This window comes from Myotis davidii, unplaced genomic scaffold (genome assembly GCF_000327345.1).
Source record: "Myotis davidii unplaced genomic scaffold, ASM32734v1 scaffold478, whole genome shotgun sequence".
Lineage (NCBI taxonomy): Eukaryota > Metazoa > Chordata > Mammalia > Chiroptera > Vespertilionidae > Myotis > Myotis davidii.
The window spans coordinates 3,120,543-3,140,705 of NW_006289570.1; the positions used below are offsets into that span (position 1 = coordinate 3,120,543).

At 36.1% G+C, this 20,163-nt stretch overlaps 1 protein-coding gene across 1 annotated transcript in view; it reads right to left on the minus strand.

The window, feature by feature from the left end:
- TTC28 (tetratricopeptide repeat domain 28) overlaps window positions 1-20,163 on the minus strand; it is a 394,102-nt gene that overhangs the window by 192,530 nt on the left and 181,409 nt on the right. The window contains 3 exon segments of the mRNA XM_015562870.1: window positions 145-275; window positions 1,232-1,504; window positions 6,676-6,823. Of these exon segments, the coding sequence (XP_015418356.1) occupies window positions 145-275; window positions 1,232-1,504; window positions 6,676-6,823 (552 nt within the window).

The window sequence follows — 20,163 nt, forward strand, 5'->3', positions numbered from 1 at the left end:
CAATACATGATAGATGTCCAATACCTGGTTGATAATGAAAGATAGAAGCCAATAACTATTCATTTATGAAAGTAATATTTTAAAGTACAGACTCCATGTTTTAAAAAAACCCAAAAGGTTTTGGTCTACAGGGAAACTTCCTACCTCTCGGTCCTTGAGTTTCATGGCGAGCACCAACTGATGCCTGTGGTTAGTGAGAGCCTCCCGGTAATTTCCTTTGGAGAAGAATGCAGAGCCTAGATTCCCATGAGCGCGGCATTCTCCTGTCTGGTCACCTGATTGGGTTTAAAAAAATATAAAACTTATTTTAGCTATAGCATTATTTTAATATATAATGGCCATCTTAATTTAAGAGCCACAGACCTACCTACTAGCTAAGATTTCACTTGCCTTCTTTTAGAAAGTATTTTCTTCTTCTATAAGACTCTTTGTAGGAGGTTATGGTCCTAGAATTTACATCTCTGGCTAACAACTATTATTGTTGTCATACAAGTGTAGTCAGGAAGGTAAGTGTCCTAGAAATGAGAGGTTAAAGACCTTGACACAAACCAGCTGCTGTCTGAGTCACTTCACTGCTCTGCTAATGATTTTTGGTTCTGAACAACCATCAGCTTGTTGGTTCAGTCATTTGACTCCAAACCTACTATAACATATTGCTTCTTTACACGTATGCTAATGGTAGAGTCACCATAGCCCTGCTTTTACTGCAGTCCTGCAAGTCCTTGAATAATCACAATAACAATAATCGTAATCATAAGCCACACTTATTTTACAAATGAGGAAATGGCAGCACAGAGAGCTTAGGCGATTTGCTGAAGGTCAACCTGCTAGTAAGTAGCAAAGCCAGGATTCTAAACAAAGCTGTGTGGCCCCATAGTCCACACTCTTAACCACTGCACTGTTTTGTCTCCACCAATGAAATGATGACACATTCTAATGTAGACAAAAATTAAAATTAAGATGAAAGATTCACCCACCAGTACTACCATTTGGGATATTGTATCTGTGGACCCAAATCTCTGAGGAGAGCAATGAATATGTTAATTCACATCTCTTGGCCTTTTGGAACCTTGGTACCTATTATACGAAAAGCCCTAAAGACCTAAGAACCCTAAAATGGAGAATGTTCTAGAGACACACTCACTTTTCATTGCACGTTACTCCCATTTATGCCAGGTTAATCAGCTTATTCCTTTCTGCACTGAAATAAAGGGGAGAAGCATAACTCTACCTAAGGTCTTGGCCACATCCAAGTCCTGCTGCATGTATCCAGTGCTCTTCTCTGTGTTTCCAAGAGACCAGTAAGCGCTGCTCAGGGCAGAGAAAACAGAACCTCTCAGCTTGAGGCTGCAGGTGCCAATCTTCAGAGCAGCTTCTAAGACAACCACAGAGGCCCCGTGATGGCCAGCTGTCAGGAGTTCCTGCCCAACCACAGACACGACCACAAAGGGACTCTTGTCCAGTTTCATTTTTTGAAGCTGCTGATAAGTGGGCTCGAGGGAGTCTGAAGAAAAACAAAAGAAAATTAGAAAATGTAGAAGAATACACAAAACAATATTGTCTAATATGCTCTAGAAAAAATGTTTATCATACCTCTTTATGGCCTATTTCAAGTACAAAGTCTTTGCAATGACAAAACAGATGGAGAGCAAGGGATAAATTTCAGACATTTTAGAAGGAAAAAATCTTATAGAATTTGAGAAAAAAATGTATTTAATGTGCACAATACCTTATTCCAATGGGATGATACAAAGGACTGTCTCCTATGGATCACCTTCAAGGTAACTAACATTTTTATAGACTTCAATCTGTCTAAGGTTCTATAAAACATTCTAGAGCTTTGAAAGTTATCATTATAACAGTCCCCTAGCATATATGACTAAAAAGGACTCAACTTTCCTAAAAACCCTGGTGAAACTACTACCAATTATTCTTGGATACAACACTGAAATATAGTGCTGAACTGCAAGCCCAGAAGAATGGGAGAAACAATCCTGGAATGAATCCCAGAACATGGGTCCAAAGAGAGAACAACAGCTATTGGTACGGTAAGAAGTAAGTGAAATATTCTAAAGGTAAAATACTCCCCCCAGAAAAATAAAATTTAGAGGTAAGGTTCAAATATTCACCTAATTTTAATTTTTACCTTTATTAAGCTAATTCCTAAAAGAGGAAATTAAGTTAAAATCATTGGGCTTGTCACAAAAAGACAAATATTGTATGATTCCCCTTATTTAAGATACCTAGAGTAGTCAAGTTCAGAGAGATAGAAAACAGCCCAGTATTTGCCAGGAGCTGTGGGGAGAGCAGAATGGGAAGTTAGAGTTGAATAAGTTCAGAGAGTCAATTTGGGAAGATGAAAAAGTTCTGGAGATGGATAGTTATGATGGTTGCACAACACAGTAAATGGACTTAATGCCACTGAATTTCATAACTAAAAGTTGTTAAAATGGTCAATTTTATGCTACATATATTTTACAACAATTAAAAAAACTTTGGTTCATACTAAAAAGCACAATTTAACCCTCCTCAAAAAAAATCAGAATAAAAACTGATATGTTTCCCACTTTGTCTAAGTCACTTTACGTTTTACTCTGTGTATTTATTTATTATATTCTACTTCGTTCAGAAATTATTCAAAGGCTTTCTATAGAAGTAAGGTGAAAAACATAGAAGTCCAAGTGACAGGGAGACTCTAAGCCCCGACACCCTTCCTAACGGTGGCCAGGACACTGGGCTCCAAGCTTCCCAGAGGACGAAGCAAAAGGTAAATGATCACTTTAAAATTTCCCAGACCTTTCAGATAAAAATACACCAGCGCTCAGAAGAAACGCAGCTCTTCCTGAAACTGGGGCCTTAGGGGAAGTTACAAGGACCACGAGCACTGTGCAGTGTTCACACTCACAGCACTGTGCCTGCCATGGAGACAAGAACAGGATTATTACTGCCGCTACTTCTGTTCCTCGGTGAGAAGAAGGGCATCACGCTGCGGAGGAAAAGGAATGAAAAGGTGTCTGCCTTTATATTCTAGGGTTTGAATCTCAAAACAACATTAGGAGGGAGATGTTATCATTTCCCTTTTACAGATAAGGACTGAGGTGTAGAGGAAGTAAGCAACCTTGCTCGGTCAATGGAATAGCAAGTGGCATTGCGGAAATTAGATGCCAATCTTTTTTGGGGGGAAAGTGTTTATTTTTTACATAATATTTCATAAAGAGGCCTCCTATAAAAAGTAACTGCCTCCTAAAAGGAGGTTGGCCAATTAGGCAAATAAAAGGTGAGCCCCAATTTGACCCCAAGATAAAAGCTTATACATTCAACAGCCATTTGCCACCAGCACTTCATAAAGTCGGCTTCCCTGGACCCTCTGGAGCTGGGGAAACACCGTGACAGCGATAGCCCGTAAATGTAATAGTCTTTAGATTACCGAATGAACAGGAGGAGAGAAAATATACACAAGAGAACCCTTGGCAAGAAGCAGCCCTGGCATCTTTAAAAGAACAAATGAAGGTAAACTAAATCTCACTTTGTAATTATATTATTAAATCCGTGGCTGGCAGCAGTTCTATGCTACACCATTTACAAGATACAATGAGGTGAAGTCGCTGGAAGACTATCTGAAAGGAGAAATGGAAAACAGTAACAGGATAACTTGAGAAGTCATGACGAAGAGTATCATTTTATATTTACACTTATTTTTATATTTTCACTAATGATTTAAAGGAAATACATTATATATGCTGTAAATATAACCACAGGAGAAGTTGAACTGATATCTGGTATCTGGTTAGTGAGCATAAGTGAAACCATAAAAATAAAGAAAAACAGACTGAATTCAGTTAGCAATATTGGCAGCAACAATATAAAAATGTCAAGTAAATTTCAATGTGGATAAATATAACATTTATTTGAAAACAAGGGTATATTAATTTAGATTGGCCCTACCTTTTTAAAAAAATGAAATCTTGAAACTTCTAAAAAAAAAAAAAAGGCCAAACCACAGGAATGCTGTGACTATCAGGGAGCTTTGCTTGCTTACACAAGCACCTGGACTAGGGAGCTTTCTGTGTTGCATTTAAGAATTACAAAATGGAAGCAATTGACACAACAGATCGGACCTATATGTAAAGTGACCCAACTGCACTGCTATGCAACAATGGCAGAAACTTAGAAAGCTGCAGGAGGCTAAACTAAAATGGGTAAAAAAAAATGGGCAGCAAATAATGATAGATTTCGTGAATTACAACCATATGACAAAAAGAGAGGTAAGTCATTAAGATGTGAAATGATGCATAGAACAACACTGTGAAAAGCAACAGTATCCCTATAAAACGTTGATAAGAAAAGCCCACCTGGAGTAGATACAGTGATAAAGGCAATGCTAAAAATAAATGAGATAAATTAAATTGCCTTAAGGAAAAAGAAGAAAATGCTGAAGCGCTCCAGGCACCTGTAAGCTGCAGCTTGCTCCAGGGTCAGCCTCAGGTCACTCAGTATACGCTGGGAAAGAACACGGCACAGAAAACCCTAAGGGTGACAACAGCACTGAGCTGTCCCTCACTGTGCAGGGAAGATTTCCTTACATTTATCTAAACAAATTGCTTCAAAGGCAAAACAGTAAGTATGATTCTGCTGATCTCAACATGTTCACTCCAATATTCTAAGGCAGCAACAGAAATGCTTCAAAGTAAAAAAGTGGTATCTTCATGAACTAAATAAAAATGTTCCATGTAAATTACTTGTGGAGGGGTGAAGGGAGAGAATGAGAAACTATTAGAGAAATGGAAAGGGGAGACAAATTGATTTTTTTTTTGTCCATACCTACCCAACCCCCACCCCTAAGCCCTGGAGCTCTGAAGCGCATCTGCTCTGAGTCAGAGTTTATTAACAGCGGGTCCCCCAGTGGGAGACGCCATTAGGTTCCTGCAGCAAAGACTCGGCTTTGCATGGGGTTATAAAATCGAACGAAGAGAGGTTTCCTTACCACGTTTTTCCTAAAACATGAAATCTTTGACTTTCAGAAAAATATTTTTTATAGCTATGAATTGCCTAAAGACCATATAAGTAACGTTTAGTTCATCAAATTTTTACTTAGCATATATTTTAAACCAAATATTGTATTAGCCAGTATATTAAAACAATCTAATGCTGCAAACGTTTTCAAAACTATAAAAAAATGTCTAATGAAACTGCCATCAACATGTTTAGGTTCACTCAAAAACATCACTTTTCAGAGACAAAAAATAGAGTTCTGCTTGACATAATCTAATTAATATGAAACAATACTAGCTTTCCACTATATGCCATCAATATACCTTAGTGTCTCCATCACTCTGTAAAGATGACAACTGGTGTACACTTTCAGCCCAATCTTCCTAAGAGCTCATTCCTCAAAAATCAATGTTCCTCAAAGTGAAGCCAATCTGTTCTGGGCCTTAGAACTTCTCTATCCTCCACTATGTTCAATCCATTGTTGTTTTTTTTCAGAATACCAATTGGCACAAAGTAGAATAACAGGAAAAAAAACACATTTAACTAGTGTCTGTCAGTTTCTCTTTTTCTCTCTTTCTTTTAAAAAACAAAAAAAAACATTTGTATTGATTTCAGAGAGGGAGAGAGAGATAGAAACATCAATGATGAGAATCATTGATTGGCTATCTCCTGCACGCCCCCTACTGGGGATCTAGCCCGAAACCCAGATATGTGCCCTGACCTGAATTGAACCGTGACCTCCTGGTTCATAGGTCAACGCTTCACCACTGAGCAACACCAGCCAGGCTCTCTCTCTCTTTTTTTTTTTTAACTCAACATATCTTATAATGCTCCTCTGAAAAATGTTACACACACAGCCTACAGTTAGATCCATAATATTAGAATGTCTACTTAATGTCTTCGCTTATTTGAATATTTCTAGATGGCATATTGGTCCAAATAAACAAATCAATTTACTACTAGAAGTATTATAACTTAGAGGTACAGAATCTTATAACTACAAAAACATGAGGAATCTTCAGATAACTCTGAAATACAGAGATGTCGATTCATTTACCCATGGTCATATAGTTAGTTAATGCAAAATTCAAAAATGTAATCTAGGTCCACAAACTTCTAGGCCAGTAGCCTTACACCATCCTATTCTGGTTCATTGTCTGCTACTGGCAGTGATTCTTGATCTCCTTTGTCTACAATATATAATCTCTTCTAGGGCTACTAAAATAGAAATTTACTTCTTGGAGATGAGCACAAAATTTTGAGAAAAAGCCAAATTTAACCAAGTTCTAAGAGCAAATTGTTACTATCTAAAAATCCTATTTTATTTCTTCTTCATGCTCTGAAATTTCTTTCCAGTAGGTAGATCTAGAGAAATAGGAAAAATCTGCCCTATTACTTATTCCTTAGAACTAAATTAAGGTTTAACTACAACACTGTGAGAGAATAATGGGAACTATCACTGACTTTAGACAAATGAACAAGCTGGCCATTGCTTTCAACAGTATATAAAAATCATCGTGTAACTTTTCTTTTTAATAAAGATAGTATCTTACATTTTAAAAATATACGATCTTAGCAAAATTGATAACCTATCAATTCTCAATACCGGAGTCTAAAGTTTTTGAAGGCTAGAAATGTTCTACTTTAAATTAGTGCCAGACCAAATACTTTTATCATACTTACCTCTCATGGGAGATTTCATGGCAGCTTCTACCATCCCCACCAGAAGCTGGAGACTCTTGGGGTCCTGAGCCAGTCCAGATGCAAACGCTGCCAGGGCATCGGCATGACGTCCGAGGTACTGGAGGGCAACACCCTGTCGGAAGTATGCCTGAAAATGAAGAAAATATAATGCATGTTTGCTTATACATCATGCTCCATCAAGGCTGCTGCTGATTCTTTAGTAGAACAACAGATCGGTGGACCTATGATTGAGATGGTCTTAATTCAAAGACCCAGTAAATAGTTTGTAATCAAATCTGATCTCTTCCAATAACGTAAAATGTAAGCATACTTCTCTCAGATAAATTATAATTTATTCTTTTCAATTCTAGAACACATAAATTTTATCACATCCTTTGGCATTTATTCACATATTGCTTTTATTGTTTTTGATTATTTGAAAAATATTTCTTATCCCACCTTTAATAGCATAAGTTCCTGAAGGACAGGATTTTGGAGATTTCTTTATATCTCACCAAAGTAGTGCAAGACAAATGAGAGACACTCAAATTCCACTTATGGTATATTTTCTCCATTTATGTAAAGAATGGGAAAAATAAATACGTGATTATTATTAAGGCACTCTTAATAGTGAGTAACATAACATGGTCATATCAAATGTAGTATTTCAGACATAATATTTAAAAGCTGTTATCTAAAATATATGTGCTTTGCTTAGAAACAAAATCAGATTGTTTTTGTACGCTTTAATTGGATTAGTTTTAAAGCTAGTATCATCAGTTGTTGATTGTAGAACATCCCTCCTTCTAGTAATTGAAGAAAGGGCCAAGAAGTTAATAAAATATTTAAAGTTTAGAATAGTCTTAAGGAAGTGAAGTTTGTTTTCAAGTACACAAAGTGAAAATAAGTAAATGAACAAAGTGTTACTAGTATTTAACCAGCAAAGGACCTTGTACCAGATTAAATAACACATAAAAATGACATATTAATTCATTCACTGTTTATGAACATCTGCTTCTAAAATATTTAGCCTCCTATGTAACTTCAACATTCTTACAATACCACATGCTTATAACACAATTTTGACTTTTCAGTCCAATATACTTTGAGTTGTCACAAATTGTATTCATGGGATCAAAATGAAGTTTTAAGTAACTTCTAAAACTATTACTCACTAAACTTAACACATAATTTTATATGTACACGTACACACAGAGATTGAGTGAGAGCACATTTAATGTTTATAAAATGTATTTCTTTACCTTATCTTATTTCATTTTTACAACTACCCTTTGAGATAATTTAAGATAGGCAATACTATTCAGTGTTTCTATTAAGAAACAACCCATAAACAGAATGAATACTCATAGATTATTACAGGCTATTCAGATTTCTATTTCAGTTTAAACTATCAGCAGCTGTTAAAACTCAGACCCCAGTGAGGCACTAACCTATAAATGTGCTTCCATTACTAATTCATAAGATCACTTCCTTTCACTGGACTCAGCCACTGTTTCAACCTTTAATGTGTTTTATAGACATTTTTCACTGTCCTTTTCATTTCACATTTTAGGTGATTTTGAAAATCTGAGAGGCAATATATGCAACATTACAACTAAAATAACTACAGTTTACATAATTTTAGAAATACTATATTAAAGCCAAATTAAAAGAACTTAAATTTATTTATATAATATATACATGCCAATTACCTGTACACTATAATTATAATTTATGGAAAGAGACAAAAGATGTTTTTAGTTACTGATTTAGTTACTGATATTTTTTAAAAATGTATGTGGCAATCATTTGACAATATATGTAAGTCAAATCATTATATTGTATAACTTAAATCTATTCAATGCTGTATGTCAGTGGTATCTCAATAAAACTAAAAATACACAGTAATCTTAATAGCAATGGATTTTGATAATTTCTTACATATTTAGAGCAAAATTTTATCACTCATTACTTCACTGAGAGAACTGATTTTCCTGCCTGCCAACAGAAATCATTGAAAAATGTGATATATCTACACTTTAGTCGGGCAAAGTTGTGTTAAAGGCCAGTCGTGATATCAAGTTCACACAGCAGTTAAAGAAGAGTGTGCACATTTTGTTTTCTTAGGACACTCAATAATTAGATGAGAAGGTATGACTCGACCATGTCACCCACAATCTTGGCTTCCTTTCTTTGGGGGAGGATTTTGAAAAGAGGTATAGAAGGCTTTCAAAGGTCTCTCTTGGTCCTCCCTCACTCCCTTCCACAATTGCTAACCCAACTTCACACAATTTTTCTCAGTCACAAGCTTGGTTTATACCCCTGCCAAGACAGCATAATAAGTCAAGCTCTGACAAACCCCTGTTCCTAACTCAGAGTGGGGCTCTCCCAACTTTGCTCCATGCAATATTCACTGCATGTACAAACAGCTGAATAGAAATCAGTTTTTGATAGTTCTGTGAGAGGTACGCCACTATCAAGTTCAAATGGATAATAATATGACCTAGATTGCGGGTTCATGTAATAGAATAAAAAGAATTCAGCACAGTGCCTGACAAAAGTATTCAATAAAATTAGCTATTTTGATTATTAGTGAAATAAGAAAAGAATCTTTCTAAGAACACATAATTACAAACTAACAGAATGTAAGGAATCCAACAAATATCTTACTATGCAATATATTATTCAATTCCTATCATGGCTTCATTTGCTCCTCTCCTGGCTCCATAAAAGACTACTGGCAACTGGGAAACTCACGGCTGTAAGGCTCCCAGACAAAAATCTGAGCTACCCAACAAGAAGAAACTGGCACTCAGGTCTTGGGAGATGCAGCAGCCACCCACAGGGGCCTCTGTCAGCCTCTTCCAAAGCCCAGGGGAAAATGTGCTGAGAGTCACGGCTCCTTCAAGAAAACAGATGTAACCTGCTATCGCCTATCTGCCTCTCCCCTATTGATTCCTGCTACTAATTTCTCTCTTCCTCAGAATCAGAGGTCTCACAGGAAGCTGCTTCATCTGGGAAAGGGGACATTTTTGATCACTTCGGATTGAGCAGAGGCAATATATGTGCATCATGCTGAAGGAAGCAATATTAAACACTCGGTGCCCAGCCAACCTCAGAAAATCCATTCCCCTGCCTAAGCGCCCCTCCCCCCACGCAAACACCACATTCTGGTCACTGGTTACCTCGCAGATGGAGGAAGAAGGGCAACATGAATTGACTATAAGAGCACCTGTGCCCTAAGAACAACGGTTTTGACCTGAAGCTTTGGCCAAGAAGAGAAATGTATAGGGAGCTAGTTAACATACTGGACTAAAGGTAGATTTTTCAAGTGTTGCACAGTCATTCATTTATTTTTTGTTGTTCCCCACAAAGAACCCTCAGTGATTATTCCACACATGCTACTAAACTATCACCTCACAAATACAACTGCGTTACAAGAATAAGTTCATTCCTTCCTTCAATTAATATTCCCTAAAAATCTACAGCACCAGGCTCTATAAAACAGAGGACGCAGACTCAATGTGCTCACAATCTAAAAGGGAAAAATATAAACAGCTATAAATGTCTTGACTGCTACCTGTAGAGCTGCTTACTAGTGAGATTTTGTAATACTTTAGCAGTAATAAAAATGTAACAAATGACTGAAGCATTTATGCCCTGTTGTTAAAACTGCTAGTATTTGTTCTTTATTAAGTGGCCATTCTTCTCACCTCAGAGAGTTTGCCATAGATTAAATGTTTGTGTCCTTCCAAAATTAGTATGCTGAAACCTAATCCTCCATGTAATGGTATTTAGGGCTTTAGGGGGGATTAGGTCATGAGAGTGGAGCCCTCTGAATGGGATCAGTACTCTTATAAAAGAGACCCCAGAAAGCCCTCTCTCTCCTTCCACTATGTAAGGACACAGCAAGAAGATAGCTATCTATTAACCAGGAAAATAGCCATCTATTTACCTCACCAGACACCAAACATGCCGTCAACTTAATCTGGGACTTCTGAGTTTTCAGAACTGTGAGAAGTAAATGTTTGTCATGTAAGCCACCCAGCCTATGATATTTTGTTGCAGCATTCCTAAAATTCTAAGGCCGGGTTAAAGTTAAAACACTCAGAGACTAAACATGTGAAAGAGGAAGCTCTTCACTCTTCAAGTACCACTGGAAACAATGAAGGACCTGTAAGTCTTTATTTCCAACACTCCGTTCCTGGTTCACAATTCTAACACATCACTCAACCTCAAATCCTACTCTCACATGGCTCAAGTAACTTATGAGGTAAACCACTACCATAGGTATGCACATATATTTATAACAAATGTAATATATAATAACATTTAAATTAAGAGTATTCATTTACATGGACAACACATAGTCTATTACTTAATCCAAGCATTTACAATATTGTGCCTTCGATTTAATCTATACTTTCCAATTTTATATTTGAATGTTCCCAATCTGTCTTTCACTGTTAGAATTTCACCTTTCTTTACATCTTCTGAAGAATAAACATCTATAACTATAACACAGTGATATACCTGCTAGCCAATCACATCACCTGCTACCACATCATCTTTTTAAATAATGTTTATAAATTAAAAACTATTTTACTGAATTTCCCTTATTTAATTTAAAAATGCCAAATGGGGACTATAGAAATGCTGATACTAGTTTTTAAAAAGCAGCAGCATTAATCTATAATTTAACACAACTGGGTCAAAAATGAAAATGATTACAGGATGTCAAAAGCACAAAACCTTTTAACATTTTTGATATACACAGAACTAACTAGACTCCAGTCATGATAGAAAAGAATAAAATGAGAGAATATATAAAAAAATGATTCTCACCGAAACCGGTTTGGCTCAGTGGATAGAGCGTCGGCTTGTGGACTGAAAGGTCAAGGGCATGTACCTGGGTTGCGGGCACATCCCCAGTAGGAGATGTGCAGGAGGCAGCTGATTGATGTCTCTCTCATCGATGTTTCTAGCTCTCTATCTCTCTCCCTTCCTCTCTGTAAAAAATCAATAAAATATATATTTTTTAAAATGATTCTCAAAAGAAAAGGCACAATTCGAGATTTTAGTTTTAGTTCTCTAGTAATTAACACCCCGACTCACTGAGCATGTCAATATTTTCTTTAATATTTTCATATATCTGACTTTCATATACTTTATAAGGAATGCATTCATTGCATAGGAAAATAAAGGACAGTTTGTAGTGCTTAAAACAGATATCTAACATGTGAGTAAAATAAATATATACATATTACCTCTATAAAATTTATTACATATTACAAATTATACATTGTATCACATAAAAATGTGAAGTGAGTCCTGTGCTTTAAAAATGTGGCATAATGGCCCTAGATGGTTTGGCTCAGTGGACAGAGCGTCAGCCTGCAGACTGAAAGGTCCTGAATTCGATTCCGATCAAGGGCATATGCCTGGGTTGCAGGCTCAGCCCCAAATGGGGGGCACACAGGAGGCAGTCAATCAATGATTCCCTCTCATCATTGATGTTTCTATCTCTCCCTCTCCCTCTCTGAAATCAATAAAAATATCTATAACAATAAAAGGGTAATATGCAAATCGACCAAACGGCCGTCCGGACGTCCTTCTGGATCAAGAGATTGTGGGATCGAGGCAGCCGCCGCAGCTGCGAAGGCCTACTCTTGCACAAATTCCGTGCATCTGGCCTCTAGTATATATATAGAAAGAAGAAAAAAATGTGACTAATGCCCCAAGCAGGTGGCTCAGTTGGTTGAAGAGTCATCCGTACACCAAAAATGTTGCCTGTTCGATTCCCAGTCAGGGCACGTACCTCAGTTGCAGGTTCAATCCCTGGTCAGGGTGTGTACAGGAGGCAACCATTCAATGTTTCTCTCTCACATGGATGTTTCTTTCCCTCCCTCCCTTCCTCTCTTTCTCAAATTAATTTTTAAAATATCTTTGAGTGAGGGTTAAAAATATATATATGACATAAAAATGAAGGCATATAACCCATGCCCTCAATAAATGTTTACCATCTTGCATCAAATAGTCACCTGTATATTTTATTATGTGTTTCATTTAGAACAAGGGAGAAATTAATAGCACTTTCCGCAATGATGGAACTGTTCTCTGATAATGGTAACTGTTAGCCAGCCATATGTGGACAGTGAGCACTTGAAATGTGGACAGTGTGACTAAGAAACTATATTTTAAATACTTTAAATGTGACTAATAGTCACTGGATTGGACAGTTGCTTGTAGTCACTGGATTAGACAATGCAGTTCTAGAGTTTGGTCTTTCTCTAACAAACCTCCAAAGACAAATCTAAATTGGAAAGTGAAAGGAGAATACACTAAACAAGTGAAATAACTATTACAAAAGCTCTGAACTGAGGCTGACTTCCTCTCAAGGCAGATGTGGTGAAAGAGAAAGGACTCATTAGGCTGACACTGAAATGCTATCCCAGTAATATTTTAGTTGTGCGCCTTTGGACAAGGAACTTGACTTCACCACACTTCATGTTCTATTTTCACTTACACAGAGGATGACTCTGATGACCTCAATAGTTGCAAATGACATCACATATTAAATATAAAACAGAGTAGGTATTTTTTTAAAAATTGAACAGAAGTGAATTTCTCATTGTTATTGTCAGTTTGGCATTTACTATTTAATCAGATGGCTCATCCACTTCACCAGCTGCACACTGAAATCACCTTTGGTAAACTGGGTGAGGAGCTGACAAAAATTAAGCCCAAAACAAAAAGTAATAATCATAATGATCACCTTGAGTCATTAAGGAAATAGTTAAAACTTAGGTTTGGCATCTTCTGTTCCAAAAGCCTATAAAGTAGGTAATATGTTTGAGGGCAATTTTACAATAAAAATTAAAAATGGCCCAGCGATTCCACTTCTGGGGAATTATCCGAAGAAACGCAAAACACTTCAAAAAATACATATGCACCCTTATGTTCACTGCAGTGTTATTTACAATAACCAAGCTATGGAGCAACCTAAGTGCCTATCAATAGACAAGTAGATTAAAAAAGCTGTGGTACATATATACAATAAAATATAACTCAGTCATAAAAACGAATGAAATCTTACGATTTGTGACAGCATGTATGAACGTAGAGGGTATTATGCTAAGTAAAATAAGTAAGAGAAAGACAAATACCATATGATTTCACTCATATGTGACTCTAAAAAACACTATAAATGAACAAACAAAACAGAAACACACTCAGAGATAAAGAAAACAGACTGATGGCTGCCAGAGGGGACGAGGGTTGAGGGACTGGGTACAAAAGGTGAAAGGATTAAGAAGTACAAATTGGTAGTTACAAAATAGTCATGGGAATATAAAGTACAGCATAGGAAATATAGTTAATAATATTGTAACAACTATGTATGGTTGTCAGTGGAAATATTGGGGGGAACACTTTGTAAAGTATATGGTTGTCTAATCAGTATGCTGTATGGCTGAAACATACAAAATAATACTGAATGTACTAGTAAGCTGTAATTGAAAATAATAAAAATTTTACTTTAAATTGCTTTTTAAAATATTCACACTTTTGGCAGTTGCTTGTGTAGGCTTCACTTATCTAGTAAATTCATTGTTTGGGAAAAACATCATATGCAGATTAAATAAGGTTCTTTGGCCTAAGTGGAAAAGAAGACCAAAAATGTATTTGTCGAAACATAAAACAGTCCTTCCTCTCAGGGTTTTTCCTAAAAGACTTATTATTAGAATTACTACAAGATGTTCTGATACCCAAGCCTGATACCTATCTTAGAATCAAGAAGAACCCCGTCCTACAATATCCACCCTGCACTGCACGGTATCATAAGTCTTAGTGCATATATGTAGGTGTTCTATTCTCCAAAACCTTTCCTAGCTATCATTTGTTGAACTACTCTCTGTGCCCAACACTGTGGTAGGTGCTTTCCACAGTTTATCATTAACCCTCACAACATTCTGCGAGAAGTTCTTATGACAACTACTGCAAAAAAAGAGGTGATTACGATACCTGCCCCAAATCATACAGCTACAAAGAGAGACAAACCTGCTGCCAAACTCTTTCCACTATTCCACATTATCTCTTTGATTAAAAAAATTAATGGTATGCAATTAACCTCTAAATCAAGCCTTTTGTCTGGGAATTCTTGTACTTGTAAAATTCAACCTATGGAGGCAGAAATGAAGGAAAATCAGAAATGACACAGAAAATTTATGAACGTGAATATTTAATCTCTATTCCATTAGCAACCGTTGATTGTAGAACAATTTTTAATGAATTGGATGGAAAGAAAATTCATTTCATTAACCTTTCATAAAAATGTATTATTATTGAACCAAACAGGCCACTGTACTTGCAACTCAGTCGATGTTAATTAGATCACAGGTTTGAGGCTTTAAATCAAAGACAAACAAAAGGAGGCACCAGCAAGCTCCTCAGCCAATGCTTGCTTGTTTGCCGGCTAAAATGAATTTTTACCTGCAATACAATTTACTGTTCTTCTTTTCTTTTGTGACATTTTCAAGTGAATTTTCTCTCTCTTCTATTTGCTGACACTTTACATTAAAAATAAAAATAAAACCTTAAGAATCAGCAAAGAACACATTCTTCATGTGTTTTACCTGCTCAGCTGGGAGTAATCATTCCTATCTCTCCAGAAAACTATACTTCTATTTTTACTAGTCTGTCTTATTGTGTGCTGAAAGCACATGCAAGAGATTGGAGGCTATTTTAGAAAACACCATTATTTAGTTTGCAAGCCAGAGTCAGAGACCCAAATGGCCTCAACATAATGTTCTAACCAAATCTGCAGCTGTGAATTGCCTCTCTCCCCAGCGCTGCTTTTGGTACATTTGATGTCAATTTCTAAAAGAAATCTGCTCCCAATCCTGATTGTTTCATATCACATCAGCTATTTCTTTTCCCAAAATTAGTTTTCAGTGAATTGTATCAAAAGTGTTAAGATAACACATTTTTAAAAGAAATTACAAATCTGATAAGAAGATAAAGAAAAGATGAAATGACAACCAAGAGTTAAAACACTAAGCAGTATCATTTTCTAGCACTGGAGGGATTCCCAATGGTAAAGTATATGCCAGATTATAAAATGTGTGTACCATAATCTGGAGTTTCTCTAAGCTTTCAAAATAAACAATGAAAGGAGTTTATGAAGTCTCCAAAAGCAATGGTTCTGAACTTCCTAGATCTTATTATGCCTTCATTCTACGGGTATGGCATAGGAGGTGTATAAAGTTGTGCCACGAAGAAAACCAAGGGAATTTCCTGAACATTCTTCAAGAATCATCATCTGGCTTCAGCATGAGTTCGGTGCACCTGCCCTACCAATCCTCCCTTTGCACACATAGCCTGATCCTGGGGACTATGGTAAGACCAGAAGCAAAATAGAAAAAAATAAGAATGAGCAGAAAGAATGGTGGATTCAGAAAAACACTGAAGTCAACAACATGGAAATTAAAGGATCCTGAATTCTCACTAACTATTGGCAAAAACACTTGGCATCTTACCTCCCGTAATGTAGATATACCCAAACTATGTCAGGTTAATGGGAACCTCTAAAAGCAGTCTATCAGGATTATTACTGTAAGTGCTATCCTAGTATATTGGGATATGGAAGTTCTACATAAGGATTTCTTGAGCAGATGAAATTCCAGCATTAGTGGTTCACTCCTTGATCTTTCTTAGCTTCTGATCTATCAACTCTTGCTTTTCTCATCCAATTATAATTCAAATAGGGGTCTGTGAAGGGCAAAGCCATACAGTAACATAACGCGGGGAGCAGGCCTAAGCCGGCAGTCGGACATCCCTCTGGTATAGTCAATAATATTCTAATAACTATGTATGGTGTTGAGATATATCAGGAAGATCACTTAGGAAGTTATGTAATGTCTAATCACTGGAGTATACATCTGAAACTAATATTATAATGTATGCCGACTGTAATTGAAAATAAAAATAATTTTAAAATGGAAAAAAATCAAAGCTCTTTTCACCTACATCACATTGCCTCCCCACTTCCAAAGAGTCCCCTTTCTCAATAAGGTAAATAGATAAACATATTTTTTAAAAATAACTAAATCACAAAACATAATAAAAAGTGCAATTGATATATGTGCTGTTTCTCTGCCTGTGTACATCGGGGATCTTATGTACTTCTAAATAGTCACATCATATTGCTGACACATGTTCAGTAATTACATTATCATCCTCGTAACACTTCTATAGCCCCTTGATGCCAAGGCTTTCTCTCAATCATGAGCTAATCTAGCTTTCCCCTACGAGACATGAAAAGAAAATGACTTTTATTTTATAGATGGGAAAACTAAGGTAAACAGAGGTTAAAGTTCACAACGTCTGCCTCTGAGTCCATTATAGTTGTAGTAAACAGAGAGTTCCGTTTTTTGTACATGCTATTTACAGAGACTTTAATCCTGAAGGGTCTATGCCAAGGATTCAGGTTTCCCATTTTCTTTCTTTGTTTCTGTTTTCTTAAGTAGTTATTTATGTGGCTGTCCTCCTAACTAAATGGACCAATCTGGGCATAAACCATTTTCTCATTTTCTCTGCTCATAGGAAGGAATGGCTTATTTCAGCACCGCAGATAGCATCTTGAGGTCTCAAGAGGATGACAAATTGAAACAGTCTCTTTCTTGCCTAACATTTCTTACCCAAGAGTCAAGTGATGATGTTAAGGAACAAATCTCTCTTCTCCTGACAATTTGCACTTATTTTCTTAATAGCCCTGCTAAGATTCAATGAGTTTCAGTTTGCTTAGAGCCTACTTAGTGCCTGTCAACAGGCACAGGAGCTTTCATTCATCAGTGTAATAGTCCTATCGGTGATGCATTCTTATGAAATGATGGCAGCAATTCCAAAAAGGGAATGGTGGAGATAGGGCAGATGAATTTCCTTTCAAAAAAGCCATGAGAATAGCATAGCAGTTCCTCCATACCTAGAAACTTAATAAATTATTTTGATTAAGAAATAGAGATTTTTATTTGGGTATAATGTCAATGTACTAAAAAATTACCTATTCACGGGGATTATCTATATTTTACAAAAAATCATTTGAAAACAAGCACAACCGCCAAATACAAATGCAAAGCTCTATCAATAAATCTAGGTCTTGGTAATCAGGCATGAAGAGTGACGTTCACAGACAACTGGTGCCTCAGTCTAAATGGGACAACTGGCTAAACAGTCCCAGATTAATGCTCTTCTTTGATTTATTGGGGTCCCTTACACCATAAATGCTGCTATGCTATTTGAGAGGTACTTTTTGTGCAAGAGTGACATGATTCCACACCCTCTTCCAAAGATCACAAATTGCCAACATTGTTCCCTTCATCATTTAAAACTCTCTTTCTATAAAACTTTTATACTTTTAGTCTGACTTTAAATTGAAACATTTTCTAGTATTATTTGTTGACAAGTTTTAAACTACAGAATCAAAATTATTTCATATTTTTAATTAAATTCATCTTTGGCATTTTTTCTGTAAAGGTTTCACCTTTTATCAAGAATGTGTTACCAGCCCTCACTGGTTTGGCTCAGCGGATAGAGTGTCAGCCTGTGAACTGAAGGGCACATCCCTGGGTTGCAGGCTCAATCCCCTGTGTAGGGCATGCAGGTGGCAGCCCATCAATGATTCTCTCTCATCATTGATGTTTCTATCTCTCTTTCTCTCTCCCTTCCTCTGAAATCAATAACAATATGTATTTTTTAAAAAGAATGTGTTGTCAAAAGGAGTATACAGATGTTGTATTACAAAAGTATATACCCAAAATTTATATAATGTTACCCCAATAGATTTAATTTTTAAAATATGTTTACTACCTACTACATATGAAAGTATTCAGTACCACAGGGATATATAAGAATAATTAATATCAGGTTTCAGAAAGTATGTATGTAATCAACCTGGGGAGATATATATAAAAGCTGCCCACTCAATAATTTAGGAATTGTTTCAAAACAACATATAAGTAAGAACACGTAAGGAATATGGGTCTTCCTCAACTAACACAGGAATTGTTTTCTACAAGTTCATTTTCAAGTCAGTTGTTAAGAATGTTTAAGCATTTTTTCCATAAAAAGAAATTATGCTGTAAAGGGTGGTAATATTATCAACCCAGTTCACAATGACCTAGTTCATACATAATGTCACTGGTTTACAGGACTAGCAATATTACAGAAAGAAGAAGAAATGGAACTGATACATCCGTTAGCATATGACAAGCACTTTTACATAAGTAATGTTATTCAATCTTAATCCAACAAGGTGGATTATTATATCTTCCTTTAAAGGTAGGGATGCTGAGGCTGCTAAAGATTAAACAACTTGTCCAAGGTAACAGCTTGTAAGTGACAGAACCGAGATTCAAATCCAGAACCATCGGGCACTGAAGCCAGGTCTCCACACCCATAGCACGCAGCTTCCCTTTAAAACAGTCTTCATAAGGGAGCACAAATGAACAAAATTAGTAGAAAATGAGTTCTTCAAAGGCAGGGATCTTTTTTTTAATTCATATCCATACACTATAGCTGACCCTGGATATATCATCTATGCATCAATAAGTATTTATTAGAAAAAAGAGAAAAAATATTTATTAACTAAAAAAATTCCACACCACTAGCATACCATCTCTCATTCTGCTTTTCCTAAATTATCAATCCTGGCCTCTTTCAAATACATTCCTTGAACAGAGTGTCTTTCAAAAATCCCAGTTTTCTCCTGAGACACTTTCCTGTCCTTAGACACTGAAATCCATAGAGCCTAAATCCATATTGACATTTTTTATGTGGCTCAGCATGCTCCCTAGCTAGGACAGATATGAATTTAACCCACAAAGCTTTTCCCATAATGCTCTTGGATCCGAGTTTGAAAAAGATGCACTGCCCCATGGGGAGAAATTATCCAAACTAATATCAATGAAGTGGATTTATCCTGTCCAGAGAGAATGCAAATGAACTTGGTTGCATCAACTTTCTGAAACCACTTCTAAAGTAAATTAAGAAACCCACTTCACGTTGTTTGAAAGGAATGTTGGCTGACACTTGCAAATGAGTCTTCTACAGAGAAGTAGCTCTAATTCTGCAGCTTATCATTTCAAATGGTTTTGGAGATGAATATTCAGATCCCACGTCAATTTTTAATGTAATGGATAAAATCCCCAAAGCTTAAAAACTAGGTTCCACTTCATAATCTGTCATTTTTTCTACCTTCTTTCAGGATATATTAATTTTTTAATAAGTTATTTTAACTAGGCCCTAAAATGCATATTTAACCACAAATTCAAAAACGATGCACAAAGCCTCTAATTTAATTGATATCTTATGTAAAGAATCCTTGTTAATTATAAAATTGTGACCATAATTAAATAAAAGTAATGAAAATATAGGTTCTGAAATTATTACATTAAAAGTCTTCGAAAAAAAGCCAAATCATTTTCTTAAGTT